The sequence below is a fragment of the Cadophora gregata genome, assembly GCF_030347475.1.
Source record: "Cadophora gregata isolate MNR1 chromosome Unknown scaffold_7, whole genome shotgun sequence".
NCBI lineage: Eukaryota > Fungi > Ascomycota > Leotiomycetes > Helotiales > Ploettnerulaceae > Cadophora > Cadophora gregata.
The window spans coordinates 804770-832521 of NW_026695930.1; the positions used below are offsets into that span (position 1 = coordinate 804770).

At 46.2% G+C, this 27752-nt stretch overlaps 11 protein-coding genes across 13 annotated transcripts; 8 read left to right on the top strand and 3 right to left on the bottom strand.

The window, feature by feature from the left end:
* Positions 1-696: 696 nt before the first annotated feature.
* Positions 697-1851, top strand: ONS95_013025 (uncharacterized protein; the record flags this gene model as incomplete). The annotated part of the gene is made up of 3 exons (XM_058506653.1): positions 697-785; positions 856-1377; positions 1434-1851. The coding sequence occupies 3 exons, from the start codon at positions 697-699 to the stop codon at positions 1849-1851; spliced, it is 1029 nt and encodes a 342-aa protein (XP_058357383.1).
* Positions 1852-3171: 1320 nt separating this feature from the next.
* On the top strand, positions 3172-4008 carry RHB1 (GTP-binding protein; the record flags this gene model as incomplete). Its single annotated transcript, XM_058506654.1, has 4 exons — positions 3172-3229; positions 3322-3461; positions 3587-3715; positions 3769-4008. 4 exons carry the CDS (start codon positions 3172-3174, stop codon positions 4006-4008), a joined length of 567 nt encoding a protein of 188 aa, XP_058357384.1.
* Positions 4009-4603: 595 nt separating this feature from the next.
* SES1 (Cytosolic seryl-tRNA synthetase) lies at positions 4604-6315 on the top strand (the record flags this gene model as incomplete). Its single annotated transcript, XM_058506655.1, has 6 exons — positions 4604-4736; positions 4789-5021; positions 5080-5498; positions 5549-5639; positions 5695-6063; positions 6115-6315. 6 exons carry the CDS (start codon positions 4604-4606, stop codon positions 6313-6315), a joined length of 1446 nt encoding a protein of 481 aa, XP_058357385.1.
* Positions 6316-6825: 510 nt separating this feature from the next.
* ONS95_013028 (uncharacterized protein) lies at positions 6826-8841 on the top strand (the record flags this gene model as incomplete). The annotated part of the gene is made up of 8 exons (XM_058506656.1): positions 6826-6894; positions 6973-7437; positions 7500-7755; positions 7809-8020; positions 8083-8114; positions 8163-8317; positions 8412-8616; positions 8757-8841. The coding sequence occupies 8 exons, from the start codon at positions 6826-6828 to the stop codon at positions 8839-8841; spliced, it is 1479 nt and encodes a 492-aa protein (XP_058357386.1).
* A 737-nt stretch (positions 8842-9578) lies between these two features.
* On the bottom strand, positions 9579-12332 carry SIZ1 (SUMO ligase siz1). 3 transcript variants are annotated; one of them, XM_058506658.1, is made up of 6 exons: positions 11969-12332; positions 11636-11851; positions 11511-11579; positions 11147-11457; positions 10921-11026; positions 9579-10870 (listed from the first exon to the last, which is right to left on the bottom strand). In XM_058506658.1, exons 1-6 carry the CDS (start codon positions 12123-12125, stop codon positions 10641-10643), a joined length of 1089 nt encoding a protein of 362 aa, XP_058357388.1. In that variant the 5' UTR covers positions 12126-12332; the 3' UTR covers positions 9579-10640. The 3 variants fall into 3 exon arrangements, with proteins under 3 accessions (XP_058357388.1, XP_058357387.1, XP_058357389.1); XM_058506657.1 differs by having other exon boundaries at positions 9579-10593; positions 10645-10870; positions 11511-11851; XM_058506659.1 differs by having other exon boundaries at positions 9579-10593; positions 10645-10870; positions 11636-12332.
* A 266-nt stretch (positions 12333-12598) lies between these two features.
* On the top strand, positions 12599-13081 carry ONS95_013030 (uncharacterized protein; the record flags this gene model as incomplete). Its single annotated transcript, XM_058506660.1, has 3 exons — positions 12599-12776; positions 12826-12876; positions 12939-13081. 3 exons carry the CDS (start codon positions 12599-12601, stop codon positions 13079-13081), a joined length of 372 nt encoding a protein of 123 aa, XP_058357390.1.
* A 587-nt stretch (positions 13082-13668) lies between these two features.
* On the top strand, positions 13669-16659 carry LAS21 (major facilitator super transporter protein; the record flags this gene model as incomplete). Its single annotated transcript, XM_058506661.1, has 9 exons — positions 13669-13868; positions 13917-13961; positions 14012-14303; positions 14362-14489; positions 14536-14906; positions 14953-15176; positions 15222-15496; positions 15544-16013; positions 16070-16659. 9 exons carry the CDS (start codon positions 13669-13671, stop codon positions 16657-16659), a joined length of 2595 nt encoding a protein of 864 aa, XP_058357391.1.
* A 47-nt stretch (positions 16660-16706) lies between these two features.
* ONS95_013032 (uncharacterized protein) lies at positions 16707-18356 on the bottom strand. Its single transcript, XM_058506662.1, has 2 exons — positions 17312-18356; positions 16707-17209 (listed from the first exon to the last, which is right to left on the bottom strand). The coding sequence occupies exons 1-2, from the start codon at positions 17776-17778 to the stop codon at positions 16789-16791; spliced, it is 888 nt and encodes a 295-aa protein (XP_058357392.1). The 5' UTR covers positions 17779-18356; the 3' UTR covers positions 16707-16788.
* A 248-nt stretch (positions 18357-18604) lies between these two features.
* On the bottom strand, positions 18605-24545 carry ONS95_013034 (uncharacterized protein). The gene is made up of 3 exons (XM_058506664.1): positions 23859-24545; positions 22560-23807; positions 18605-22453 (listed from the first exon to the last, which is right to left on the bottom strand). Exons 2-3 carry the CDS (start codon positions 22686-22688, stop codon positions 20090-20092), a joined length of 2493 nt encoding a protein of 830 aa, XP_058357393.1. The 5' UTR covers positions 22689-23807; positions 23859-24545; the 3' UTR covers positions 18605-20089.
* On the top strand, positions 18906-19769 carry CAF16 (CCR4-NOT regulatory complex component; the record flags this gene model as incomplete). The annotated part of the gene is made up of 1 exon (XM_058506663.1): positions 18906-19769. The coding sequence occupies one exon, from the start codon at positions 18906-18908 to the stop codon at positions 19767-19769; it is 864 nt and encodes a 287-aa protein (XP_058357394.1).
* URM1 (Ubiquitin- modifier 1) lies at positions 23272-23912 on the top strand (the record flags this gene model as incomplete). Its single annotated transcript, XM_058506665.1, has 3 exons — positions 23272-23297; positions 23355-23519; positions 23795-23912. 3 exons carry the CDS (start codon positions 23272-23274, stop codon positions 23910-23912), a joined length of 309 nt encoding a protein of 102 aa, XP_058357395.1.
* Positions 24546-27752: the final 3207 nt, after the last annotated feature.

Here is a 27752-nt window from a genome sequence, read left to right on the forward strand (position 1 = left end):
GCGATTCCCGAATAACCACAATGCATGACACAACTGATAGTACAAAAGGTTGAAGCACTGATAGGGCTTGAGCTGGCATAAAGAGAGGAAAGCACCAAATGCTAAAACAAAAACGAAATTGAGAAAGCTACCAAACCCCATGACTCCGAGATGATCATAGCACCCTCTGGGGTGCAAACAGAAGTCTAGGGCGTCAGAATAGAACAAACTGTGGGAAGTATTTACTCGTAACCAGGGATAAGCCTGGACTGGTTTACCTTGGTAGCTTCAGCTGGGCAAATCCATGTTCTGGGTCGATCACAGGGGTTGCGATGCGCTGTGATAGGCCACGCTCCGGGCCCTAGAAAGATTACAGTTAAACGCAAGCCTCGTCAGCCCCAAGGTCCGGTCGATTCTCCTCTGGCCGTTCCCATACAGTGCGTCCAGTCCAGTAAATACATACTTTTCCCTCCCTTTCATGTTTTCCTACCTTCGATTCCGCTTCCCTCTCCCATCTGTGATCTGCGAAGCTCCTCTTGTCACCACTTGACGGGCAGCACGACGCACCTCATCCAAGAGCCCATTATGCAACATTCATCCATCACGCATCCTTAGGTTCTGGTGGACCCGTCGTCATCCCCTATCTCGCGATCCACGATAGCCACTTGCAGTGCTGGACATACTCGAGAGCCACTGTGCTCCACCCAGATCGCGACAATGACAACCACGCATGCTGGTTCTCTGGCCAGTGGAATCTTCGTCATCAATAGGACGAAAATCTTGATAATTGTCTCTCTCGCCATAACGTGAGTGCTTATCCCTGCGTTCCGTTTGCTGACCAGTGGAGATCTCAAGGCTGACACGGGGTATTCCCAGCTGGACAATCGCAAGTCTGCTGCCCGCATACAAGCAGACGGTCAAGGACATTGCGAAAGAGAAATATCACGATGCGATTGAGCATTTGCCAGCAGTGAAGGTCGACTGGCACCCGCAGTACGACCCTAAAGCCCAATTTAACGCCTCGAAAGTCGCCCTTCTCATCGAAGGCCGCCCGATTCCTCACCTCGTACCACAACTTCTACATATGATTGCTGTCGTTCCCCCGGATTGGAGATTTGTGTTCATTGGGACAAATAAGAGCGTCATCAGTGTCTCTCGCAGCTTTGCGACGCAATACCAGGAGGCAAACGGGAAGCTGGATTTGGTGATACTGCCAAAACCATGGAAGATTGATTCGAAGGAGGACGTGTATCGCATGCTGACGGACATACGGTTCTACGATGAATTTTTACCGGAGGTGGAATGGCTGCTGAAGTTTGAATCGGACAGCATTATGTGCGCCAGGTCTGATGACAGCCTGAACGATTGGTTGCATTACAGCTGGGCAGGAGCTCCAAGGTAAGGAGACCACGGACAGATTCTGCTCAAACTCAAGTTGACGTAACATTGCGTAGGACCGCGGACGATAGATTCGCAGGGAATGGAGGACTTTCACTTCGCAGAGTTTCGTCAGTCAGGAAGATACTAGGGTTTCAATCACGATACAACGACACAGAACCGGAGGATGAGTGGTTTGGCAAGCGAATTACAGTATTGCCAGGAGCAAAGGTGGCCAACGGAAAACAAGAAGATCACTTTTCAGTCGAGGATGTATGGCACGAGAAGCCCATGGGATATCATGTCAGAGAGGGGGGAGAGGGCCTTTCAGATGATGTATGGAAGAATCCAGACCGGAGGAAAGGCAACTTCGACTACTGCCCCGAATTAGCCATGATCATGCCAATGAAACTCGAACGAGAAAGATGCGAAGGTGACAACCGCGAAGGAGAAATCATCGAAGACCCCAACGCAAAAAAGGAGGGAGAGGAATGAGTGATCGGATCTAGAGGACGAGACGAGACGAGTGCCACGATAAAGACGTCAATCATAATGGTGACTCTATAGATTTCTATCTGTACTTTTAGCGGAACAATACCGAGCGATTTTTCCTGGAGCAAAGCAAGGAAGCTTGCGTGCATGGACTTGGAGATGGGGTTAGGCAACGTGGAGATCATATGATTGGCGTGTATGGCGTCTAGGGTTTGGACCTCAATTGGAAAGGGAATCAGGGGAGATGTGGCAGAATACAATCTCTCTCGGAAAAAGCTCTCGAAAAGAATGAAAAAGGCACGAATTCATTGGACGCCTTACTATCTGAACATGGTTTCGTCTTTACATAGACTGACTCGAGAAAGGAACGAGTTTGCCAGACGATGCAAGCTCGGGTATGTGTTGCTAGAGTGTGAGTATTGGTCTCGTGCTTCAAATTCTTCAGTTGCTTCTCTCTTAGGGCTTCTCTTGGTGGAAGCTCCTCCATTATGAGCCTCCGGATGCTATATTCAAGGAACTTCTATGCAGGAGACTCATAAGCAGTTATGTGACAAGGTCTTAATATCGATCCGTGCCTCTAGTAACAGCCACATACACCTACAAATTTCTAATGCACCGCCAAGGTCAGGAGAACTTGATTCGAACGTGGCACACAGATTATACTTGACTAGTGAGCCGGATTCTGTTTTCCAACTAGCAGATCGTTGAAGACGTGGAAGATTTAAAGTGCTTATTATGACCCCACGATACTCGGCTTGGAAATCCTACTGGTCACTAGCAGCATAGGAATCAAGAAAGCTCTCCGGGCATACTAAGCTAGACTCAAGAACACGTTTCATTGCAAGAATGAATTAATCCAGAGTAGAGAAGTATCTCTAGATATTTCATCCAAGAAGACCACTCGCGTTGAGCCTGGGCAAACTTACGAGAGTCAGGCATCCTGTTTGATGTTCTCCTTTTTGCCCCATGGCTGTCATGTATAACCAGAAAAAACAAGGAAAAAGTAAACGAACAACACCTCAGAACAAGACTTTCTTCCAAGAAAAAATAAATTACAGCAGCCTTGCTTTACTCAGGGTCTTTCACTATCGGCATAGCCTAAACAAAGCTGCCGCCCTCTGACGTCTCAGTCGCGGGGAGTTTTGGCCTAACCCAAAGAAACGAGGCGAGGCGAGAGGCAAAGCTTGACCTCGAGTATTTTGCTGCCCAACGATTCCACTTTGAACATCAGCGCAGTTCGCACCGGTTCGCTCTCTTGCAACCACCCATCCGTTCTCATCCCAACTCAATATCTACCACCAAATCAGATAGACTTTCACAAATATGGTTTCCGCTACACCCAAGCAACGAAAGATTGCTATCGTTGGCAGTCGCTCTGTCGGTAAGTTGCAGTCGTTTGACCTTGACCTCACTTCCGTTGCCAAGCTCGAGGCAAAAGTCATGGTTGGAACTTAAGCTGATCGTTTCGAAAAGGCAAATCTTCGCTCACTGTTCAGTTCGTCGACGGTCACTTTGTCGAGAGCTACTATCCCACTATTGAGAATACGTTCAGCAAGGTCATTAAGTACAAGAACCAAGAGTACGCCACTGAGATCGTCGACACAGCTGGTCAGGTACGTGAGACTTTGATGGGTCTTCCCACCCACCCCGGCTGATCACATGTTCATCTCAAGGGAAATTATGAATGGGATGAAATGGGATGCAATGGGATGTGTGGCTAATCGCTCTACTCTTTTAGGATGAGTACTCGATCTTGAACTCCAAGCACTTCATTGGTATCCATGGCTACGTTCTCGTCTACTCGGTTGCTTCCACTCAATCTTTCGAAATGGTTCAGGTCATCCGCGACAAGATCTTAAACCACCTCGTAAGAGTCTCCATCTTCAGCATTCATTATTTCATACTGATAAGAAACCATAGGGAATTGACTGGGTACCCGTTGTCCTCGTTGGTAACAAGAGCGATCTCCGTCCCGATCAACGCCAGGTATCGGTTGAGCAAGGCAAGGCTTTGGCCGAGAAGTTCAATTGCGCCTACACCGAAGCCAGTGCTCGCTACAATGAGAACGTCGGCAAGGCTTTCGAGTTGATGATCGGTCAAATTGAGAAGCTTACCAACCCAAACGAGCCTGCTGATGGAAACAAGTGCATGGTCATGTAGGGCGGGGATGTGGAGGACATTTGTGATGAATCAGGTGGAACGACTGCATTTTGCTTGACTCCCTGGATGTTTGTTTGGCGTTCGGAGAGGAATGATTTGGCTTGGCGTTTAGGTTCAACGGCCTTACTACACTTTCAAGTGGATTAAAGGCACAGAGCGACAGTCAGTTGATCATGATCAAGCGATTTGAGGAAATTGAATCAACGGTTTCTGATTTCACTGCATACAATTTGTCGACAAAGGGTGAAGACTACATCCACTTAGCCATATGTGTACAGCGCCATTCGATATCTTCAGGACTCTACAAAGATACGCAGGTACAGATTCCGAATGTCTTCCCCCTGCCATCGACTTTGCAGCACTTGTCTGGCCTCGAAGATACCCCTCTTCACGTGATATCGATGAGTCCTCCGGCGTCCAGGCTAAACCGCGATCGGGATCCCTGCAGGTCTGCCAAACTACCCCACCAACCGAAATAACCTGAACTGGCAATTCGTCTTGTCTTCGCCGTGACTCAAATAAACAGAGAACTAGACATAAAGCACAACCAGATACCCTGTTCGCAGCTCTCCAAGGAGCAAAGAACAACATACAAATGCTCGACGTCTTCGATTTCATCAAGGAGAAGGGTGGGAACCCTGAGAAGATCAAGGAGTCGCAGAGACGGCGGTATGCTTCTGAGGAGGTTGTGGACCAAGTGATTGAGCTGTACGAGGACCACCGCAAAAGTGAGTACTGTTCCGAACAGAGCTGGAATATTACGAGCTGACTTTCCCCTAGCCCAATACGCAGCAACTCAAATCAACACCAAAATCAACGAGACCCAGAAACAGATTGGCGTTAAGAGAAAGGCTAAGGAAGATGCCGCGGATCTCATGAAGCAGAAGGCGGACTTTGAGAAGGAGAAGAAGGCCCTGGTGGACTCTGCGGCAGAAAAGGAACAGATCCTGAAGAAGAAGATTGGAACGATAGGCAACTATGTGCACGACTCTGTGACGGTTGAGCAGAATGAGGTGATTGCGCATGCGATTGGCTGTACTATGTGATTCTGATTCTGACCAAAGAGTGTAGGATTTCAACGCAGTACAAAGAGACTGGGCTCCTGAAGGCCTCAAAGTCGAGAAGCGCGACGTTCTTTCCCACCACGAGGTTCTCACCAGACTGGACGGATACGACCCCGAGCGAGGAGTGAAGGTTGTTGGACATAGAGGATACTTCTTGAAGAAATGGGGAGTCTTTTTGAACCAGGCCTTGATCAACTACGGATTGGAGTTCCTTGACTCAAAGGGATACACGCCTCTGCAGACCCCGCAGTTTATGCTGAAGGATTACATGGCCAAGACAGCGCAGTTGGAGGACTTCGACGAAGAGCTGTACAAGGTTGTGGACGGAGATGCACAGAACGACAAGTACCTTATTGCTACTTCTGAGCAGCCAATTTCTGCTTTCCATGCCGACGAGTGGTTGGTTGCGAAGGATTTACCCATCAAGTATGGATTTTCCTTCAACTGCTAGCAAGAGGCTGACTAATTCTCCTTAGGTACGCTGGATTTTCGTCATGTTACCGCAGAGAAGCAGGCTCTCATGGTCGTGATGCATGGGGTATATTCCGTGTTCATCAGTTCGAGAAGGTAGGAACTGTCCAATGTCAGATCATTGGTCATTTACTGATCCACTCTCCACTAGATCGAGCAATTTATTCTCACCGACCCAGAAAAGTCATGGGAGATGTTTGACGAAATGATCGCCGTCTCTGAGGAGTTCTACAAATCACTCGGTGTCCCATATCGCGTTGTCGCCATCGTCTCTGGTGCGTTGAACAATGCTGCTTCCAAGAAGTACGATCTGGAGGCCTGGTTCCCCTTCCAAGGCGAGTACAAGGAGCTTGTCTCTTGCTCAAACTGCACAGACTATCAGTCTCGCGCTCTAGAGATCAGATACGGTGCCAAGCTACAGACTGAGATCCGAAAGAAGTATGTGCACGCATTGAACTCAACTCTTTGCGCAACTGAGAGAGCCCTGTGCTGTCTTTTGGAGAATTTCCAGACCGAAGAGGTATGAACCTTCCCCGTGTCATTTTCATACTTGTTCTGATTGAGTATATAGGGGTTCAATGTCCCAGAACCGCTCCGAAAGTATCTTCCTGGAGCTGTTGATTTCATTCCGTTTTCCAAGGAACTACCCAAGGATTCCACCTCTCAAAAGGCGAAGGGCAAGGCTGGTGATAAGGCAGCAAAGGTAAAGGCTGCTCCTGTTGGGGCTGCTCCTGCAGAAGCTGCAGAGAAGTTAAAGGATCTCAAGGTTTGATTTGGCCATTTCGGATGTTTAAATGAATAAGAGCCCCAGACAGATCCGACAATATCGTGTCACTGGGTTTGTCTGCCGCATGATTTGATGACATGATAAACAGTCTGTAGACTGTCACATCGTAAGAATAGAGAGTCATTCTGAGCAAAAATATGGTCGAGAATGTGCTGCAATTTGTTTGTAAACTTATAATGCCGTTGATGAGGGAGTGGAATTGTACTTTCCAACTTCCAATTGGGCGCATCATTCATGCGGCCACGCCATCTCCCGCTACTGCTAGCCACCTAATATACCTCACAATTCATGGCCCCAGCCTCGCGACATCCTTTAATTTTATCTACGTTGATGGCCTTGCACTCAAAAATGCCGCAAACAGCCGACCTCAAACCCTAAATCCCGCCCTTGTCAACACCATCCGAGGAATGTGTGTACGCCTATGCAAGATATACGCAACGTCCTGAACCAGACAAGGCGGAGACTGCAGCTTGACAAAACACCATCGCAGACATTATGGATCGAGGAGATCAAATTCTTTGCCCATTCTGTGGTTATAGCGCAGATGGCGAGTATCAGATCATGGTAAATGTTTTTTATGTCTCGTACATATACTTTCTTCCTGCTTTCTTTCATTAAACCCTCTTGCTAAATTCCCTGTAGCTACACCTGGAGACTCAGCACCCCGAAGGAGGAGAGTCTCCATTTATCGTCAAGGACACCAGCATAGCCGCTCTTGTAGATCTGGACTCCAGCAAGCATGAGGAATACATCCACTGTCCAGTCGAAGGCTGCGGGGAGGATCTTCTGTTGGCTGAACTTGAGAGTCATATCGAGATGCACGAGGAAGAGCAAGATGCTGCTGACTCAGACAATTCAGATCGCTCTCTAAGCGTTGGACTCAAAGTTGAACCAGCTATCGCTGATGCGTTCGATATCAAACTATCTCATGCTCTTCAGAATCTGGATGACGATGACGAGGATGATGGTCAGACAGTGGTTCCCGATGCTCCTTCTCCTGACCGCCACGCTTCAGCGAAGGCCGCTTGGAGGAAAGTCTTGAAGATGCCAGATTCGTCTTCCAAGAGCTCTTCTGTTCCAAAAGCAGCTGCACGCCGTCGGCTTGGTGTGAGACCTCCCTTTTATCAACCACCACGCAGCACTTGAAAAGGAAACTCACTTTACCACAGAAATCAGAACTCGGTCCTCATGCGCACGAGAAGCAGATGCCTTCATGGCTTGTCAAACTTCTTGAAGAAGATGGCGCTGTCAAGACTAGTAATGTCTTCGACAGCGATGGCACGATGCGGAAGGTCAAGATATGTCCGAACATGACTGCCGGTATCGTTCCGGTTCTTGAGCAGCTGTGTGACCAAGATGAGCAGGTTGACTTTGCGTATTTCTGTGATCCAGCTGTCAGGCATGTTTCCAAGCTTAGAAGGGAGGGTAAGCACTCTGACCATCATTTATCACAGTAGGGGCTATGTTAATGATACTAGGTGGTTTCTGTGGATACCGCAACATCCAGATGCTATGCTCTTATATCATCGGCGTTGAATCCCAAGGGTACGAATACTTCAATGGAAAGATACCCAGCATCTTCCATATTCAGGACTACATCGAAAATGCCTGGGATATTGGTATAAATTCTACAGGTCGAATTGAGACTGGTGGAATTCGAGGCACAAGAAAGTATATCGGAACCCCAGATGTAAGCAATCGCCACCCATCTGCTTCTCGACGAGAGTACAGTTTCTGACAAAGTGATTACAGGCACAAGCAATGTTTTGCTCATTAGGAATCGCGTAAGTCTACATTTTTCTGCCTATCAGTTGAGGTACTGATAAACAAAGCTGTGATGCTCAAGGCCTCAAGCCACAGGGCAAATCTACACCAGCACACGAGCTCCTGTTCCGCGCTGTCGAAAACTACTTTGTCAACGGCTGTACCGACTATAACCCAAAAATCCGCTGCACTTTTCTCCCACCCATATACTTCCAACACCCAGGTATGTCACCCTCTTTCTCTCTCTCCGCTACTGCATACCTCTCGAAACCCATCCAAACTCTCGAGGAGGCATGCTAACACACCTATCCACTTAGGTCATTCTATGACAATAGTCGGCTTTGAACGCAAACGTGACGGCTCGAAAAACCTCATCGTCTTCGACCCAATGTTTCACGACGCTCAGAACATCACAAAGTTGATCGGCACTTCTTTCCGAGCAAAGAATCCAGCTGATCACATGCGGGCTTATCGGCGTGGTATCAAGTACTTGAAGAAGTACAATGAGTTTGAAATATTGAAGTAAGCCTGTTTCCGCCATTTTGTTGCAGAAGTTTGGAGAAGATGAACATGGACACACCGCCACCAGCTTGACTGGACATGGGAAATTCTGATGTTGTCTACCTCTAAGATAGAAGAGGCTGACTAACTCTTTGTGCCAGATTGACGCCTCCACCAAGGATATACAACAACGTAGCAGTCTCTGCTAATGACAGCGGAGGATCAGATGAGAGAACGAGCGAGTGATAGAAGAGGTTTGCTATGGTCTTCTTTGTAAAGATAGACTGGCGTTGAGCATGGCATGGTATGCATGGTATTGGGAGCGAGCGTACAGTTTTTTTTACTTTGCTCTACATTGTGGATGTTCCTTATTGAGAGCGTATATGGCATGGCGATGGAGTCTGGCGGATTTTGTTTCTTTAGGCATTGCAAACAAAACCCACGAGGATCAAGAGCCGCAAACTTACTTTCATTGCACTAAATTGCTTTCAAACTTGAAGTAGCTCCAGAAGAAATAAAGCGCTTTGGAATAAAGAGAGTGACATTTATAAAGACACATAGAAAGTAATAGGCCGATTCATCCAGATGTTACTCGGACGAAAAGTAAGAAGCTTTGCTTGAGCCAACATATTGAGATCAAGCGCGGATTGGCACCGCTTGGGTGAGAGTGGGCACTTGCCTTCCAATGCAGCAAGATGGATACCGATATGGCCCCTGTGAACAGTGAACATACTAGAACTTGCGCTTGCAGTTTCCTATAGCATTGTTCACGCTCATTGGTCAAATTAATTGTCAGGCAGGTAGCTAGACAAGGGGAGGATGTTCCAACTGACGTCCACAAACACAATTATGTGGTTCCTTATTGACCGCGATATCAGGGGAGGAGAGCCAATCTGTTATCTGTATGTATGGGAATACAGACGAGTAGCATTTTCAAAGGGCCTGTTTCAACTTGGTCTGTGTCCACTACATGACACGGAGGTCTAGATCGGCGTCCTTTCTTTCCATGATGCTATAGACATTGAAGAGAATCCTGAATAACAGTCAAAGGTGGCATGGGACTCCAGGACGATTCACAGGCATCCGAACACGTATCTTGTGACATTTTCTGTATGTGTCTATCTATTCGGGGTGCTTGCTAAAAATTGCTAACGTCCTCCAGCGAGGCATAGTAATCCACCTTGACGCAGATCAGAAATAGAAACTCGAATCCCTAGGCGTGCAACACAACATCGAGTATTTTTCTGCACACAAGATCATGTTGATCTTTCCTGGAGCAGAACCGTGGACTTCTTGACCACACTCATCCCTGAACACACTCATCCCTGAACATAAAAGCAAAACGCAATGCCGTCTGGTTTAGACGCCTGTCCGATTGACGGCCCCATTGACTCCTCATATGCTTCCCTTTTCACCTGAACGCCCGAAATACCATTCGCTATAGCCCTGGGAATCATAAATTATTTACAAGTGAAGCAAGAATATGCCAAAGGAAGAAAATAAAGAAGAGTGAATTGTCAAGCGGGACGTGTTGGGTAGGCCATATTGCCAGGTGGAGGTCGGTAGACTGGTACACTTGTCGCGGGAGCGCCATAGCCATTTCCAGTGAATTGTCGCTTGGGTTGCCTTGCTAATGGCTCTTCATCTTCATCCCCACTGGACGTAAGGTCAATGACATCCGATATTGTACGTTTCCCGCTCGTGGAGCCTATAGAGTCTCTATTTGGAACAGATGAACTCGACTGCTCTCGAGACTGGACAGAAGAGCTTCCATTTGTTTGGAAGGCGGCGGCTACACGAGGTGTTCCCATTCGTACGCTATCGCCTGATTTGGTAATCTCAACGAGGTCATCATCAGAATCGCTAGTGATGCCAGTGCTCGGTCGAGGAGGTCGAGCACTCTCCTTCTTCTTGTCATTCAGATCCCATTTTCCGTCAGGCTGAATAATGACCTGGTCAATCGACCTTGAAGTTGCCTTCAAAATGTTCTTGACGTATCTTCAAGGTATTAGCACTCCTAACAGGAAGCGAAGGGCCGGATTTACTTACTCGTCAACAGCTAGGCTATCAAAAGGGGCTGGATTGTTGCAGAGGGGACAAAGCCACGTAGGGCCCTGTTCCTGGAGTTGTAAGTATGATGTAGCGTCAAAGCATTGGTTATGGCGACAGGCTGTCGATCGACACGGCAGATCTATCCTTAGCGTGGAAAGTGGACATTTCAGTGATAGGACTGAAGCAGTGGCTACAATATCGGCGTCTCGGGCTTTACTACGCACTGAAACTCTCATCAGCTACATGACCTGGCAGAGGGGAGAACAATCTTACTGTCTTCAAGAACTGCTAGTTCCGAAATCCTCTTACCAGTCTCTAGCTTCTTCACTAAATCCGTGACAAGAACGGCCTTGACGACGTAGATGATCAGGTAGAACTTCTGGAAAAAATGTCAGCGTTGATAAAGATAGCGTGGCGTAAAGGGCAAATAGCAACTTGGGTGGACTAGGAAACGAGATGAGGAGTTGAGGCAGCTGATTTGAAAAAGGTCACCACCAACCTTGTTAGTCAGAGCGTAGGTCATCTCGACTGAATTATTGTATGCTGGTGGGTTGAAACGGAGATCCTTTGTTATATCAACAGGTCTTGTAGAGCCTGGCTTGTTCTTCAATCCGCGTAGATTAGCCTTGACCTCTCCTCCATTAACCTTGATCTCAGATTGATGCGGGAAAGCGATGTCTTGTCGTCCTTGAATATCGCCAGCACAGAAGACCATCACCCTCAGGGAATGGTCACCAGTTACTCGGGAAAGTATCGGGTAGTCGGCGGGTCTGAGAATAATCTTGACAGTATGTCGGTGTTGAGTCATGACTGGGTTGTAAAATTAGCTTCGCCATAAATACTTAGATGTTGATGCTGCATACCTTCGCATGGTGAAGGGTTCCCAATTTGCTCCTTGACTTCGAAATATGGACTGGGCTTAAATTCGATTTCTATCGGACAGTCAGACCTTAGGTAGCGTATCGTAACAACAGCAAGAACAACGTACTCGGGTGTCCAAGAGGCCGGAAGCCATTCGCATTCACACCTCCACCTATCGTGTATGCGGCGCCGTTAAGATAGGGGTTTGGCGGTGCTGGAGTACCGGCGACCGAGGGCGACGCGCTCGCCATACCGGCTGGCTGTATACTATTCGGATTCTCTATCATGGACTTCAACCGCTGGAAAGCTGGCGCATTGTTCGTTCTCGCATAAAGCTGGAGTCCTAGAGAGTTAAGAAATCAGTCTGGAGTTTACATGGTGCGAAGAGGTCTGTATATGGAGTGGTATAACTCGGGGTAGGTAGCCGCCTCTCGAGGCGAGGCTGTGGGAAGGAACGTACTGTCGATAATGCGCTGTTGAAGTTCCGCCTTCACGCCGAGCTTGCTGAGACCCTCTCCCCCGCAGATTGTCTGTAGAGTTCTGTTAAGAAAGCCGCCGCCTTTGACGATCCGACAGAGAGGTTCGGAATCGAGGTAGACGCCCCCCATTGAGGCCATTCTCTTCGAGTTGGATCTGGAGGACAGGCGCCAAGGCAGAGGAGGGCATGGAGGAAGTGCGGTACGGTATTATACGGTGCGATGCGAGGTTGCGAAAAGATGTAGGGATACTGGCGGAGAAGGAAATGCGCGATAGACGTGTGTGATCTTTGTCTCGCCTCGGGCTGCCTTCTCTCCTTCCTTTGGTAGTAACGGCTCCTCACAGGTTGGTGAATTTTGAGGGCGCCTTGTGAGCCACGACTTCACCATCGACGTGCCTTTGCCTCGCCTCGCCTCGCGCTTCCTCTCCAAAGCGCTAAAATGCGGGCATGGGCCCGCACTGGACTGAAAAACTGCCTACAAGGTATTGGAAGCGCATCTAAGAGCTTGAACAACCTCCACTCCATCCAACTCGGTCGTTACTGCGAATTGCTCCTCGATCCACTACCGATAATCCCGTACCATATCACATCGCATTATATCACTTCGGCATCATGGCCAAAGGTGCAAGAGCTTCCACGAAAAAGGCGAACAATGTCAAGTTAAAGAGCAAGGTCTTTGGACCAGTGGAAACAGACCGCACAGCCAGACTCTCGGAGAAGCTCCTGGCATTGGCCGCACAGCCCAAGCCCAAGCCAGCAGAGAAGGACGTGGATATGGAGGCAGAAGATGGTATGAAATCTTCCCAAGAATGGTAGTTGCTTGCGACTCACAAATTCAGTCGCAACGGAAGAGAAAGTAGTGCCAGCGGCAGTGGCCCAGCAGACAGAAGGTATGCTCTCATTCCACACAATGCCTCGTCACAATGCATCCAAATCTGACTCCTGATTACAGCTATGGAAGTCGACTCTAAAAAGCCCGACTCGAAGTCTGGGAAGGGAGAGATCAAGAGGCGGGTCAGCAAACGGAGGAGCGCAATTGTATTCCCCAAGTACAACGAACGGAGTAAAGTCAAGAAGTCGAAGGGCAAGAAGTGAGGATAAAGACTGAGGAAGGAGAAGATCTACTTTACGGCGTTGTTGAGATATTTATGGGGGAGTTTTGGTGTCTTTGCGACTTCATGGCCGCTGCATTCATTGGCAGGCGCATCAAGTACTTTTTTTTACAAAATCACCACTAGGAGAGTCCAGATCTTGACTCTACATAATGGGATACAAAGTTTCCAGATTACTTGTTTCAAGTACTTTTAGGCTCATCTACAACTGAAGTCTTTGAGCAAGAAATTCAATCTCGGGAGTTACTCCTGCTGCTCGAGGCCGTTGCTTGACCGGGCAAGATGCGTCCGCGCACCCTCGACCAAGTTGGAAATCCGGAAACTTTTTTATTTATGGGGTCCTATCGATAAGCCTTCCTTCCCCTTATCAGTGCCCGCAGCTAGCCTGCTAGCTCCTTAAATCGCGTTCGCCAATGACAGATTGCTCAAACCGCGTCTTCGACTCCTTTAATCCAACCTCCGTGTGAAGTGAAGCAATGGCCATAATTAAGTCCCGCAAGATTGATTCTTTGTGCATATCGATACCTCTGGATTTCTTACCTGTTATATGAGCTGGACTCTTCCAGCAAGATGGCTTCTCGGACTTCAACATTTTCCCTCGTTGCTGCGAATATCCTCATTCCTATCGCCATATTGATATTTGCCAGCGGATTCTTTCCTTATAAACCATTTCTACCAGGATTGGCCCAATACGAAGCTTTGGAAGATGGTTCGCTCCCAGGAGCTCCCTTCGACAAGGTTGTGTTCATGGTGGTGGATGCATTGCGAAGGTAGCTTCTTTCCAGGTGTCGTGGAGTAATCTAAACTGATTTTTATAGTGATTTCGTGTATTCCAACACATCAGGATTTCTTTTCACCCAAAGGTATGTCAGACTTATCAAAGTAACAAAGAACTCAGCTGACAGCCCTGCAGCTTGATTCAAAATGGAGAAGCCGTTCCTTTCACTGCCCATGCCACATCTCCCACCATAACTATGCCGCGGATCAAGGCAATTACGACAGGATCGACGCCATCATTCCTTGATTTGATCCTGAATTTTGCCGAGTCTGATACATCCTCCACGCTCGCAACACAAGATACATGGCTTGCACAAATGAAAGCCAAAGGTACAGGCAAAATGATCATGTATGGAGACGATACTTGGCTGAAGTTGTTTCCCGAAACCTTTGATCGTGCGGATGGGACATCAAGCTTTTTTGTTTCGGTCAGTCAAGGTTTCGTGGTTGTACATAGAGGTGTAGCTAAAAATCATTATGAACCAGGATTTTACAGAAGTGGACAATAATGTTACGAGACATGTCCCTGAAGAGCTTAGAAATGACGATTGGAATACGATGGTGCTGCATTACCTTGGGCTTGATCATATCGGTCACAAAACTGGACCTAGAGGGTACATACCCTCCCTCGAATCAAATCTCAACACTAACAGCTTACAGCCCGAACATGATCCCTAAACAGCATGAGATGGACGGCATAGTGAAAAAAATCTATGAAGCCATCACAAACAAAAAGCACCTACAGTCCACCCTTCTGGTACTCTGTGGAGACCATGGAATGAACGATGCCGGAAACCACGGAGGATCTGCTCCTGGAGAGACTTCGCCGGCTCTTGTCTTCATCTCGCCGAAGTTAAGAACAATAAATTCAGGTCACCGCGCTCCAGCTCCTTTTGAAGAAGACTTCCAATATTACTCTATAGTTGAGCAGTCAGACATAGCACCAACGTTAGGATCACTTCTTGGATTTCCGGCACCCCGAAACAACCTTGGAGCCATGATTCCAGAGTTTCTCTCATTCTGGCCAAAGAGTAATAGATCTGCTCCAGTTTTGCCGTGTAATGCTGATGAGAATAGAGAATGATAGAGTACAAATTCTGTTGAGAAATGCAAGACAAATTCTGGGGGTTGTTACAGCAGCATTTCCATTATTCGAAGCAGCAAGTTCCGTAACAGATTGCAAAGAACCGTCTAGCAATATTGATGCGCTCGCATGCCAGTGGAAGTTCGTGACCGAGCGCCTGCCCAAAACTGATGATGAAGGTCAGACCGTTGATGAATGGCTACGAGTTACTACCAAAGTAGGTAACGAAACTGGAAGTGGAGATTACTCTGACAATGAATAGTGGTTGAAAAAGGCACAAGACATCATGAGCAGCACGGCGAGCAATTACGATGTTCGAAAGCTCGCCACTGGGCAAGCGGTGTCAATTTTGGCGTTACTCCTGGGATCAAATGCAGCTTATTCCAGTTTGGTCAATTCATTCAAGGAATCACTCCCAATCCTCTTGATATCATTACTATATGGCATCATGATGTTCGCAAGCAGCTACGTGGAAGAAGAGCAGCATTTCTGGTATTGGGCCACTTCGGCATGGTTTGTTTTACTTTGGGTCAAATGGTATGTCTCCCAGTCATTACCCAGCTTCAGCACTAAAAATACCACAGCACACGTAAACAGAGCCGAAACAGTATTTTGCTTGCAGTAAGCTCAATCTTGATACTCATCGTTTCAAGATTCGCAAGACGCTGGAACCAAACCGGTCAGAAATGGGCTGGCGAACCTGACATCGCACGAACGTTCTTCTCTGAAAATCGACTGACCCTCTGGACCTGCGTGGGACTTACATATCTATGGAACCTCCAATCTCTCGCTGCAGGAGCATTCTATCGCTTCCCACAGATGGTAGCGGCGGGAATATCGACAGCTCTTGTGACTGCCGCCATAACTTTCAAGCTAGCGTTCACTCATGAGGATTCCCCGGAGTTGATGGCTGGAATCGCCAAGTATATGGCGGACAGCGAAGCAGGTGCTGGAGCATCATTGATCGGCAGAGCCAGACTGGCATTTGGAGCCATTGCCCTCACGCTGGTCTACACCATTGGGTCTGGATTTGGGAATTCAAAACGTCCAAATCGTAAGCTTTACATCCCCAATCAAAATTAAGCGGTATTTCTCTGACCAGTACAACAGCGACGATGCACACAATTCATGACCTCCTAACCCTCTTCCTTATCACTCAGTCCCGGGCTACTAACATTCCCCTCATCCTCCTCTTCTCAGTCCAATTCTACCTTCTCAATGATTTAGACCTTAATCTCATTGAAATAAGTACTACTTCCCTCCTCCTCCAGTACACATCATTCTTTGCATTCGGCGGCTCCAACGCCATCTCTTCCGTCGACCTGTCCAGCGCCTACAATGGCGTAAGCGGATACAACGTGGTGGCCGTCGGTATTTTGACCTTCGCTAGTAACTGGACTGGACCAATCTTCTGGACGTCCGCTACGATCATCATGTTGCTGCGGTTAAGGAGGACAGGTGCTGGGCAGGGAAAGGAGAGAAATCTACTGGGAAGACATCTCGCGCTATTGACTGTGTTCGTGACTTCGAGCTTGGTGTTTGTCATGGCAGCTTGTACATTTTTGAGAACGCATCTGTTTATATGGACGGTGTTCTCGCCTAAATATCTATATAGTATGGCGTGGAGTCTGGGGCAGCATTTAGGTGTCAATGTGGGATTGGGAGGCTTGCTGTATTGGTTGGGGACGATGTATCAATAGACTAGGATAGAGGACAAAGGAAGGCGCCAAAAAACAGGAATAGAACGTCTAATTTTCAGTATTCAGTTGCAAGCGATTGATTTGCAAATGAGTATCAATACAGAAAGACGATGGGTATATGCTTAAATCTCAAATCAAACCAGCAAACAGCTCATCGAACGCATCGCCTCCCTTCTTCCGTTTCTTCTTAGGTCGTTTCGCAGGCGGCGCTTCTCCTCCTATTGCGCTTTCCTCCCCCCTCTCGGCCTTGTCTCTGCGTTTCAGCTTCTTAGACACCTTGAGCTGCATCTCGTCATCGACATGTCCTTCGATTCCTAGGACGCCTTCCCGACTTACTACCTCCCCAAGATCAGCCTTGCGTGCATCATCGTCCTTCTCTAGAGGCGCTATCTCTTTCTCATCACCCTCGCAATCCTCTTCGACATCACCACCTCCATTCTCACGTTCTCTCCCCAAATCCTTCATGACAGTTTGCAACCTCGCAAGCGTGCCCATCAACATAAGGCCCAAAGCCGCATACTGATTATCAGCCACGACATTTGAGAACGCCCTAAAACCATCTTTAGCTTAAATCACCTCAAATTGAAAAGAATACACTGTACACGTGGCGGAATATAGTTTCAAAACTCAAGAGAAGAAAAACTGCACTCACAGAAAACACTTCGGTACTACCCAATTCTCCAAGAACTCCACGCGCTCCTCAACCGTCTCCCTCGCCGCTCTGACAAATTTGGACTCTCCTTCTCTTCCACCTCCCCTAAAAACCTCATCTCTGCTGCCCTCCCCCTTCCTTTTCTTTACCTTGCTGCTTGAGGCTGAGGCTGATGCTGGAGCAGAGGAGAATTTCACACATGTCTCCAAGGCTTCCACTTCAAGCAGTAATTTCCCGACTTGGCGTCTGAGCTGGGAGAATGCTTTCCACCATTTTGAAAGGCGATGTTGGTTTTTGTTGCGGTGGTGGAAGAGGTGGAGGAGGTGGGTAACGGAAGTTAGTTCCTCTGAGGAGAGGGATATGGATGGTGGTGTGACCATCATTCTAAATGTGGCCTGCTTGGGCTCGTGGCCTTGGGCAAGAAGCGATTGTGAAAACTGATTTGTGATATGATGCGAGGTTTTCATGCGACGAAGAATTGATGAGTTAAGAGGTAAAATCCTAAGAGGCCAGGCGTGCCTGGTACAAAGGATGAGGCTTTGGCGGGGCTTTCGCGTAAATTTTAGGGTGTGGTCGTTCAATATTGGTCCGCTTAGCGTACCGGTCCAGCACCACGGCCCTGAAGCGACTGCTTTTTAGCACCCGAGAGCCCGGACTTGTGTCCTCGTTCCTTCACACCGCGACCGTTGGCCTGCTCTGACCAACCCGGAAGAAGTCAGCGTTGAATTCTTCGACAGACACTCTCCTTCTCGACTGACTGGATTCGCAATTCTGAGATGGGCAGATTGATGCTAGCTTTTCCTGGGAGGACTGGAAAGGTGCTATTTGTGCAAGGTCACGCGAGCTTGCCGTTAAGGTCACTCTAAAAATGGTTGGGTAGATATGAGACACGAGCCCTCGCAGGAAGAGACATTCGATGTCCGGGAGTATGGGGTCAGAGATGTGCAGCTCGGTACATAGGTACTAAGAAAGGATGAGAATGCTACCTAATTAGGCTCAAAATGTAATAAATGAAGTACCTAAATCGAAGGCGATTTGCCGCCAGGGAAAGCTCTTTTTCTATGCGACCGCGAGGTCAAAATGTGCCATGCTAGGACTATGTCCGTCCATCCACTTGGATGACTATCATCACTGTTGGTATATCTGTGAAACTCGAACGCAAATAAAGCGCCAGGAAATAATCACTCCATCAAAACGCTTGATGTAAACATGCACATTCGCTTGTTGGACTTGCCTCGGTACCTAATGTGAACGACCTGCTTCCTTCAATGACCATCACGTCTCTTGATTAGTCGGGAGCTTACTCCAGGGAATAACCATTGTGTGATATAATCAGAAATAAATTGCTCGGAATCGGTTTCGTATTATATTTACATTTCGACGCAAATGAATATTCTTGGTATCGACAGGGTTGTTGGTCGGCGATAAGATAAGATAATCGCATGGTGTCGTCATGATGTCCAAATATTTTCATTTCGAGGCTGATGTAAAGCTCCCACTTTCACACCCGCGTGCCTCTCCTTTCTCACTCTGGCTTCAATTCTCGCAGCATTCCCTCAAGCGTCTCCCGAACAGCCCTCCCCGAAGCAGCAAGATGTCAAGCCAATACATCGACCAAACGGGCGCTCCCCAAATCGTCGTCAGCAACCTCTCCTACACCTTTCCTGACCGGTCCCTCGGCCTCCAAAATCTCACGCTCTCCCTCCCGCCCTCGTCGCGCACCCTCCTCATTGGCGCTAACGGCGCTGGCAAAACGACTCTCCTACGCCTGCTCTCTGGCAAGCGTCTCGCGCCATCAGGAGCCATCTCCGTGGGCGGACTTGACCCCTTCAAAGATGGTCTCGAGGGTGTCACATATCTCGGTTTAGAATGGGTACTCAATCCTATCGTGCGAACAGACATCGGCGTACGGGAGCTACTGAAGTCTGTTGGTGGAGATCATTATCCCGAGCGGAAAGACGAGTTGGTGGAGGTGCTGGATATTGATTTGGACTGGCGCATGCATGCTGTTTCGGATGGTGAGCGCAGACGGGTCCAGCTTGCCATGGGCTTGATTAGGCCGTGGAGAATCCTGTTGCTGGATGAGATTACCGTTGATTTGGATCTGCTGAGTAGGAGCAACTTCCTTGGGTTCCTGAAGAAGGAGACGGAAACCAGGAAATGCACAATTGTGTATGCGACGCATATCCTTGATAATCTGGCGGCATGGCCGACGCATCTGGTACACATGAGTTTGGGGAAGGTCAAGGAATGGGGTGGCATTGAGACATTCAAGTTAGATGGCAGGGGAACTGATACAGGGAATTCGAGATTGGGGGAGTTGGTGTTGACGTGGCTGAAGGATGATCTAAGTGAGAGGGGCCCGAGGAATCTAGGGAGAACGAGTGAGGGGACTGCATACTTGAACGGGGGAGTTGGAGGTTATGGCTCCGAGAGTGTTGAGAAGAGGACTTTTTAAACTAACTTGAGGAATGATGTGATAGCATTGCAATTTTCTTTGGGGTTGGGTTACGGTAATGATCAATCATGATACTATATGGAGGCCTCAACGGCTCTTGGGAATGCATAGGTCTGCGCATCATTAAACATCGGCCCGGCGTTCAACACATCCTGGACTCTGTTCATAGCCGGGCGGTGGGTTGGGAATCTCCCCTTGGTTGTTTATCTGGTTGCACTTCTTCGACTGCAGAGCATGAGCATTTCAACTGCTCTACCTATTTTTCCTAGACTGGTGCAGGATTTAACACTGCACCGGCATTGGATAAGAACTGAAAGTGTCTATGTAGAGCTAGATAGATTTATAGAGTAGACACGCAAACAGCTGTCTTCGCTTGCAATTGCAAGTTCCATTTCAATACCCTCGGTCTTCTCTCCGCTTGTGGGCTTCCACGCCAGTTGTGTAATAGGTTTTGAGGAATATGGATGTGGGCTTGGCTTCGTCAGTATTCCTTTTGCACACGGGGGAGAACGGACAGACCTTGGATATTCGACTGCCAGCTCGATCACAGAGAACGTCTCCTTGACGCCCACACTGTAAATTCTTACGCGGCCAACCTCGGTTCCAATCGCGAGGTAAGTTCGGCCATCAGGCAAGCACACATTCATGAAGTCCAGCGCCGTCACAGGTGTATCCTCCGCAATGGTCGCCTTACAAACGTATCCACCTGTATTTGCTTCTTCCCTCGCCCAGATCTTTACCTGCTTGTCCCTCCCAGCAGTCGCAAACACGGTTCCTGCAGTCGGTGCCCAAGCAGCATCTAGGATCATCCTAGAGTGCCCTTTTGGATTTGATTCTGCCAATTTATATGTTCTTTTGCGTGACTCATCTTCATCTCTTTGGAATACTGCCCATTGCCGATCTCGGCCGACGCTGAGCAGGTATCGATCATCTGACGAGAATCTGAGTCGCGCAATCGTCAACGAGTGTGCCGTCAACGGCGGCTTAATTTCATGCCAATGCTCGGTCTCGAAGATTCTGATGACAGCGTGATCAATGGACGTTGCTTTGCAAGCTGTGGCGACGAGAGCCCCATCGTGGCTGGCGGCCAGAGCTGAGATCTCATACCCGTGTCCATAGAGTTTCTCAATTTCTGGCCATAGTGTATGGCGTGATAGTTGATCTTCGAGAGGTGGATGGGTTTGGCTGAGTGTCGATTTGCGGACGATGAAGGCAGGGTTAGGAGCGTTGCGATCTTTGGGATTTCCTTGTGCAATTTCTTCGTCGTCGTCTACTGCCTCGATGGCTTTATTGGATAGGCCTAGAACAGGCATGTTTGCAGCATCTGGCATATCCTCTATGTGCGAGCTTGAAAATCCACAGAGACTACTTAGCATGTTCGCGACGGCTTTGGGCTCGTTGAACACACGGAGCAGTTTCTCGTCCGCTCCCGAGACGAATTTCGATGCTCCCAGCGAGTCGATGCAATTCAAATCATAGCCATGTATTTGTGGTCTTGCCATCTCGTGCCAGGAAACAAGGTCGTCTCGCTTCCATTTGGCGTGCAGCCTCGTTGTCTGATCAGAACTGGTGGAAAGTAGATAGTCTCCTCCCTGTGACCACGCAATTCCTGTCACAGATTGTGTGTGGCCACTAATACCGACGCCTTGAATCCATCTATCAGCTGCAAGATCATGATCCCATAACCTCCAGCAGCCAGTCCGTCCAAGACAGACCACTGTTTCACCCGAAGGAGACCACAGACCAGTCCAGAAGCCACCTGTGCTACCTGTTGCAGTCGTGGATCCTTTTTCCGCACTAATCTCACCCATTCGTGCAATTGTAATCCAAACTCCCGTTGCTTCATCAGATTCCCATATAGCAAGTGAGTTGTCCGCAGACGCCGAAAGAAGCTGTAATTTGCCACCAGTGGACTTCCACTGAGTACTGTAAATCCAATCTTCATGTCCAAGTAGAAGTGCCTCGAACGTAGCTGAGAAATCCAGGTCGTCGGCCTTGAATCGATGCGCTTTATTAGACAGAGACTTTCCGGGTAGGAATGCTCCTAAAGCAGGATCTGCGGTTGCTGCTGCGGCAGGTAGCTCCTTTCCTTGATGGATCCGCCATAGACGTATGTATTTATCCTGACTCGCTGATGCCAGGATGAGATCACTCTTTGGATCAAAACTCTCCTGAGTGAACTCCAATGATCTGATCCAGCCTTCGTGACCAGCTAGCGTAGCTTGAAATTTGAAATCCGAACTTTTTGATGAGTCTCGGATGTAAAGCTGGATGATATCTTTCGTCCCTGCAACAGCAAGCACGTAGGAATCAAGCGCATCAGCCAAGTTGCTGAGAGCTAGAGACAGTGGAAAGAATCGAGGCGAGATAGTGATCGTTTGCTGTAGTGACGCTACATTCTGCTCACCCAGAGCCCACACCTTGATCGTTGAGTCTGCGGATCCTGTGGCGAATATTTTGGGAGAGCGGCTTGAGACCCCTATGCAATTGATGGAACTTTGGTGATCTAAGAGTGTTTGGATGCATGTGTACTTTTGGGAAGATTGGTCTTTGGCCCATATTTTGACGGTCTTGTCCACCGAGCCGCTGAGGAGGAGACCTGGGGACTCAGGTACGAACTTGACAGCATTGACAATGTCTGTGTGGCCGCTGAGAAGTGTTTGAACTCCTTTTGAGTTTTCATTCTATTTGGGTTCAGTCATTTTCTTGGTTGTAGCAGATGGTTGCTGTTCGGTCTTTCCATGTGCGCAAGGACGCAAGTTTGAGATCTCGAATGGCGGGAGGTCTTACTTGAGGATGCCACAATGCAACATTTCTATCAGCACCATATGCCAGTATTCCAGATAGAACGTCCCAATCTGCCGCAGAGGGATGTCGATTAGCCCCTGCCGCCAGATATTCCGCGATGGCTCGTGCCATCTTTCAATTCATGTCCAGGCAGCAGCTCAATAGTTGTGCAAAAAGAGGATGACGAAGCGATTCGAGGAGCTCATTGAAGTCGCCCGCCTGATAATTGGCGTTCGATACCAGCCTAGAGATCTTGCGCCTGTGATATTGTGTGGACTGGTCACGGGGTTTAGTGACGATGTTTCTGAGTGAAGATTTTTCGGCTAAACATTTTATCGTTACTTCAGGGGACCACCAGGGTATCTGAAAATGCGAAGCTCAACGTAGGTGCACAACTTTCTAGGGAGAAATAAAATCAAGACGCTTAGAGAAGCTAGAAGAACAATCACTTCCTGCGATATACTCACAGTTGTAGTCTTCTTTTGCCTCAGTAAGTATCTACTTACCTAAGGTACCAACGGACATCACATCACATTACAAGTGATTAATTACGTTAAGGGAGAAGGCCACACACCGCCCTGACCGCCCACCTTCTTCCAATGACAACGTCGTTCCTACATTCTAGACATCGCATTGATATTACTTGCAGAAGTAGAGCTCAGCATCTCCCACCACCCCTGGGCCCTCCTACATATCCAGTATGACGTCCAACACCATGATACCTCTCACCGTCGAGTTCTCGTAAGTGTCTTTCAGGCTCTGAAGCGTGGGGGTTGCGACGCTAAACTCTGCTCTCAGTGGCGGCCTTGAAATGCTCTTCTCCGACGAGCGAAAGCACAAAATCGAGGTCCCTGCCAAAGACGACAAGGGAAACGCGGTCACAGTCGGATGGCTAGTCGCCTATCTCTGCGAGGAACTCATGAAGGATACAAGAAAGGAGATGTTCCTATTGGACGGTCACGTGTAAGCCACTTTCTCGATTTTTTGCATTCCCCATGCAGTCACCATACACCGCTTCTCAACGATTCTACGTTACCCTCCAGCCTCTGCTGGTTGCATTATCGCGATCGTTTAATTGCATGCTGCGCATCAGCTTGTCTAGGGTTGCTCTGCCTCCTCTACATGGCTGCCCCCGCAAAGCAGAACCCTCACCGTTTCCAGTCCCCTCGCTTCTTCAGGTTGTCTCAAAACATGTCGCCAAATCGGGACACACTCACTGACAACTTTCATGCATCCAGCCGCCCGGGCATCCTGGTCCTCATCAACGACGCTGACTGGGAGCTGGAAGGGGAAGCCACATACGCCCTGCAATCCAATGACAATATTCTTTTCGTCTCAACTCTCCATGGAGGCTGATCGAGAGGATCTGGGAGATCATTCGATAAACATTTCAACTCATCACGCCATTCTTTTGTGAATAAGAGTCCTCCTATTATGCGCATATCTCTCAGCCGTGCTGGCCATTGCCCAATCTAGACTCCATGTCAGATCTCGATACTATGAGGAGTATCAAAGCCCCGTTCAGCCTTTCAGGACATGTTGTGGCCGGTGATGTGATGAAGATCAAGGGAGAGGCATGACATAAGGGCCCAGCCCAAGGCCTGCTCTCCTTAGGCGATTATTGTGCGGTTCGCAGTGCAGCTTATTCCCAGTGGCTTTTCTTGAGCGGGATAATGAACAACTCAGAAGAGGGGCAGGGAAAGCCCTGCATAGATCTACGCCAGGATTACCCCACACACCACCACCAACCACCCACACACATCTCGCCCCATCTCGCCTCACCGTTCTGTAGAGGGATGATATAGAGACGACCCCCTGACGATATAGAGACAACTCCCTCTACTTAACCTACTTATAAACGTCAGCAGTAAGCCCGGTACGCGAGCTACTACTAATTTTATATAGGACACGTTGTACTAGATATTATATTATCTATTATACTAAATCGATTCTAAAGCTTCTATTCTTAGCTTTAATACCTTTATAGATATATCTTTTTCTATTAAACTACTTTTATTACTTCTTACTAGTTTATACAAGTCTTTTAATACTCTTTTTAATATAGTATAAGCTTACGCTACTATTACTAGTTATACTTTTACTATAAGTCGTAGTTCAAAGAAATATAGTTAAATTATTAAAGTTCTAAGCTATAAAAAGAGTAGCTATAAGTTTAAATTAAAAGTAAAAGATTCTAATCGAATTTATTAGTAAAATACTTTTAAATTAGATTACTTATTTCGAATTAATATAAAAGAGTGACTTATAAGTTAATAAGAGCTTTACTACTTTGAATTAAGCTTATTAAGAGAGTATAATTACTTCCTAAAAGAGCCTTAAGCCTTCACAGAGTACTACTAATAAGAGCTTACTTAAAATACGAAATTAACTATAATATCTTACTATATTAATAGTATTCTTACCTCTTAAACTACTTCTATCTTTTAAAGTATAATAGTCTGGTATTTACTTGCTATAAATATAGAAGGCTGCAGTTAATCTCTGATAATCGAGAGGTAGGTGTATCACGTAGACAGAAGATAGTTACTAAGTATTAGAATACTATTTAAAGTTAAGCACGAAGCTCTTATCTAATAGTAGATATACTAGTCTTATATAGAACCTTTGTTCTTCTTAGATCCCTTAAGATACTAGATCCTTAGATCCTTAGATCTGTTCCCTTATAAAGGGATCTAGGGATCTAGGGATCTATCACGTGACTTATTATCTACTATGATCTAGGTAACTATTACTACTAAGCGTGAGTATATAGCGGTACTACTCGCTATCCTATATTATTCCCTGGTTAGTACTACCCTATTAATAGCACTGCTCCTTTGTTAGTACTAATGCCCCTATAGTACTACTGATAGTACTATTAGTATATAGGTGCTAACTGAACTATAGCGCTAAGGGGTTTATAATACTATCTCCCTTTTAGCCTAGCGTAGTCCTTATACTTAAGTATAACTTTTAAGGGACGTTAATAGTTTACTAACGACTATCTTCCTTATCTATTATATCTAGTGTTATAAAGAAATCAAGTATTACTTAGATAAAGAAAAAATAGAGTATCTAGCTCGCGCTCTATATTAAGTGTGCTACGTAACTCGTAAAGCCTTATTCTTTCTGCTATAGCTTTTCCTATACTTACTTTCTAGATTTATCTATTTCGAAATAATACTCTAAGTGTGTTCGCTTAAAGTATTATAATTATAATATCTTAGGGTATATTAAGAAGTTTACTCTTAAACGACTTATATACTAGTTTAAGATAAGAAAAACCGTAACTCCTACTTACTCTCTAACGCCTCCCTCTAAGCCTATTAAGGATAATCTTACTTCTTAGTTCCCTGCTTTTGAACCTAACGCTTACTTAGTGTCCTTTTCTAAGGGCTTAGTCCCTGACCTTAGGTCCTCTTCTTTCTAAGTAAACCTAGATTTCTTTAATAGAATTCCTATAGAAGCTTAGGGTAGTAGAGGTTAGATTTAGGTTCCTAAGTGTTTTCTGATTATAAGTACCTTTTCTATTTGATTAAATATTTTGTTTTACTATAGAAGTACTAATAGTTAAGAATAGCCTCTATTTTATATTCGGCGTTCGGATTAATTAGTTGTATTTTAGTAATAGGAGCCAGCGGTGCTCCTAGCGGTACTAGTTTAAGGAGAGATATATGAAATACTAGATAGATATTTATTATCTTTAGTAGAGCTAGTTAATAATTAACTAGTCCCTTGACTTTAGTAATCCTAAATAGTCTTAGCTTCTTATGATCTAATTTATAACTTAGTCGTTTAGTTATAATATTCTTTCTAAGTAAGTAGACTTTATCTCCTTCCTTAAGTGTTAGTCCTATACTACGCTTTCTGTTATAGTAGATCGCAGATCTCTACGTGATAAAGAGAATATTAGCTGATAATTCTTTATAGAGCTATTTAAGCTTATTTGCTTGTAGTATAGCTTCTTACGCGGTACCCTGACCGGCTATTAGTAGGTTATATGCCGTGGGATTATACTTATAATTCGCGTAGAATAGCGATACTCTAATAGTCTCTTGATCCGCGCTATTATATATAAACTAGGTAAGTAGGAGTAGTTATACTTAGTTATCTTACTTATAGTTTATATAATACTAAAGATAAGTCTCTATTATCTAGTTGATTTATTCTGTTTATATATTAGTCTAAGGATAGAATATAGTTAATATTTTCTACTTTATTCCTAAGAGCGTGATAAGAGTTTTCTAGAACTTCGAGGTAAAGAGCTTATCTCTATCTAAGATAATCTTATCTAGTATTCTATAGCTTATAAAGATTATTCTAAGGAATACTTACGCTATTATAGGCGTGTCCTATGTTCTAAGTACTAGTACTATATATATGTACTTTATAAACTTATCTGTTATTATATAGATTAAGTTATATATAATTCCTATGACTAAGTCTTTTGAGGGTAGTAGCTCGACTATGAAATCTAAAGTAATTAATTTCTATAGGCGAGGTAGTGTTATTAGTGACTTTATAAGCTTATATAGAGTATAGTGTGATACCTTGTTCCGGATATATATATCATATAACGCTACTATATCTTTAACTACCTTCCTTATTCCTAGGAAGTAGTATTCCCTAGATAGCTTAGATAGCGTCTTAGCTACCCCCTGGTATCTATAAGCGAGTAGCCTATATTAGTGCGTGATAAATTTAATCCTATCCCTAGTAGGTATATAGATTCGTTCTTAGTATAGAAGTATGCTATCTAAGGTAAAGGAGAATCCTTTACTTAGTTGCTTTTTCTGTTTAGCTATAACTAGGTTATTAGTATAATCTTTCTAGATTTTCTTAGTAACTTGGCTTATTAAGGCTAGTTATTAGTAATTAACTATTAGTGAATTACTATCCTTTTATAGTATAGTATGAGATTCGTGAGTTTTATTTATAAGATATTCTAGTTTCTTACTTAGGGTATCGGCCCTAGCGTTTTCTGTTCCCTTAATATAAGAAATTCGAAGTTTTATAGTAGAGAGTGTTTTATACTATTAAATCTAGTATTAGTTTAATTCTTTAGTAGTTATAAAGTAAATAAGATTCTTATAGTCTGTTAGGATCTGTACTTTGTAAGCGGCGCCCTTAAGGTAGACTTTCTATTCGTGTACTATATCTATAATTACTAGTAACTCTTTATTATATATATTATAG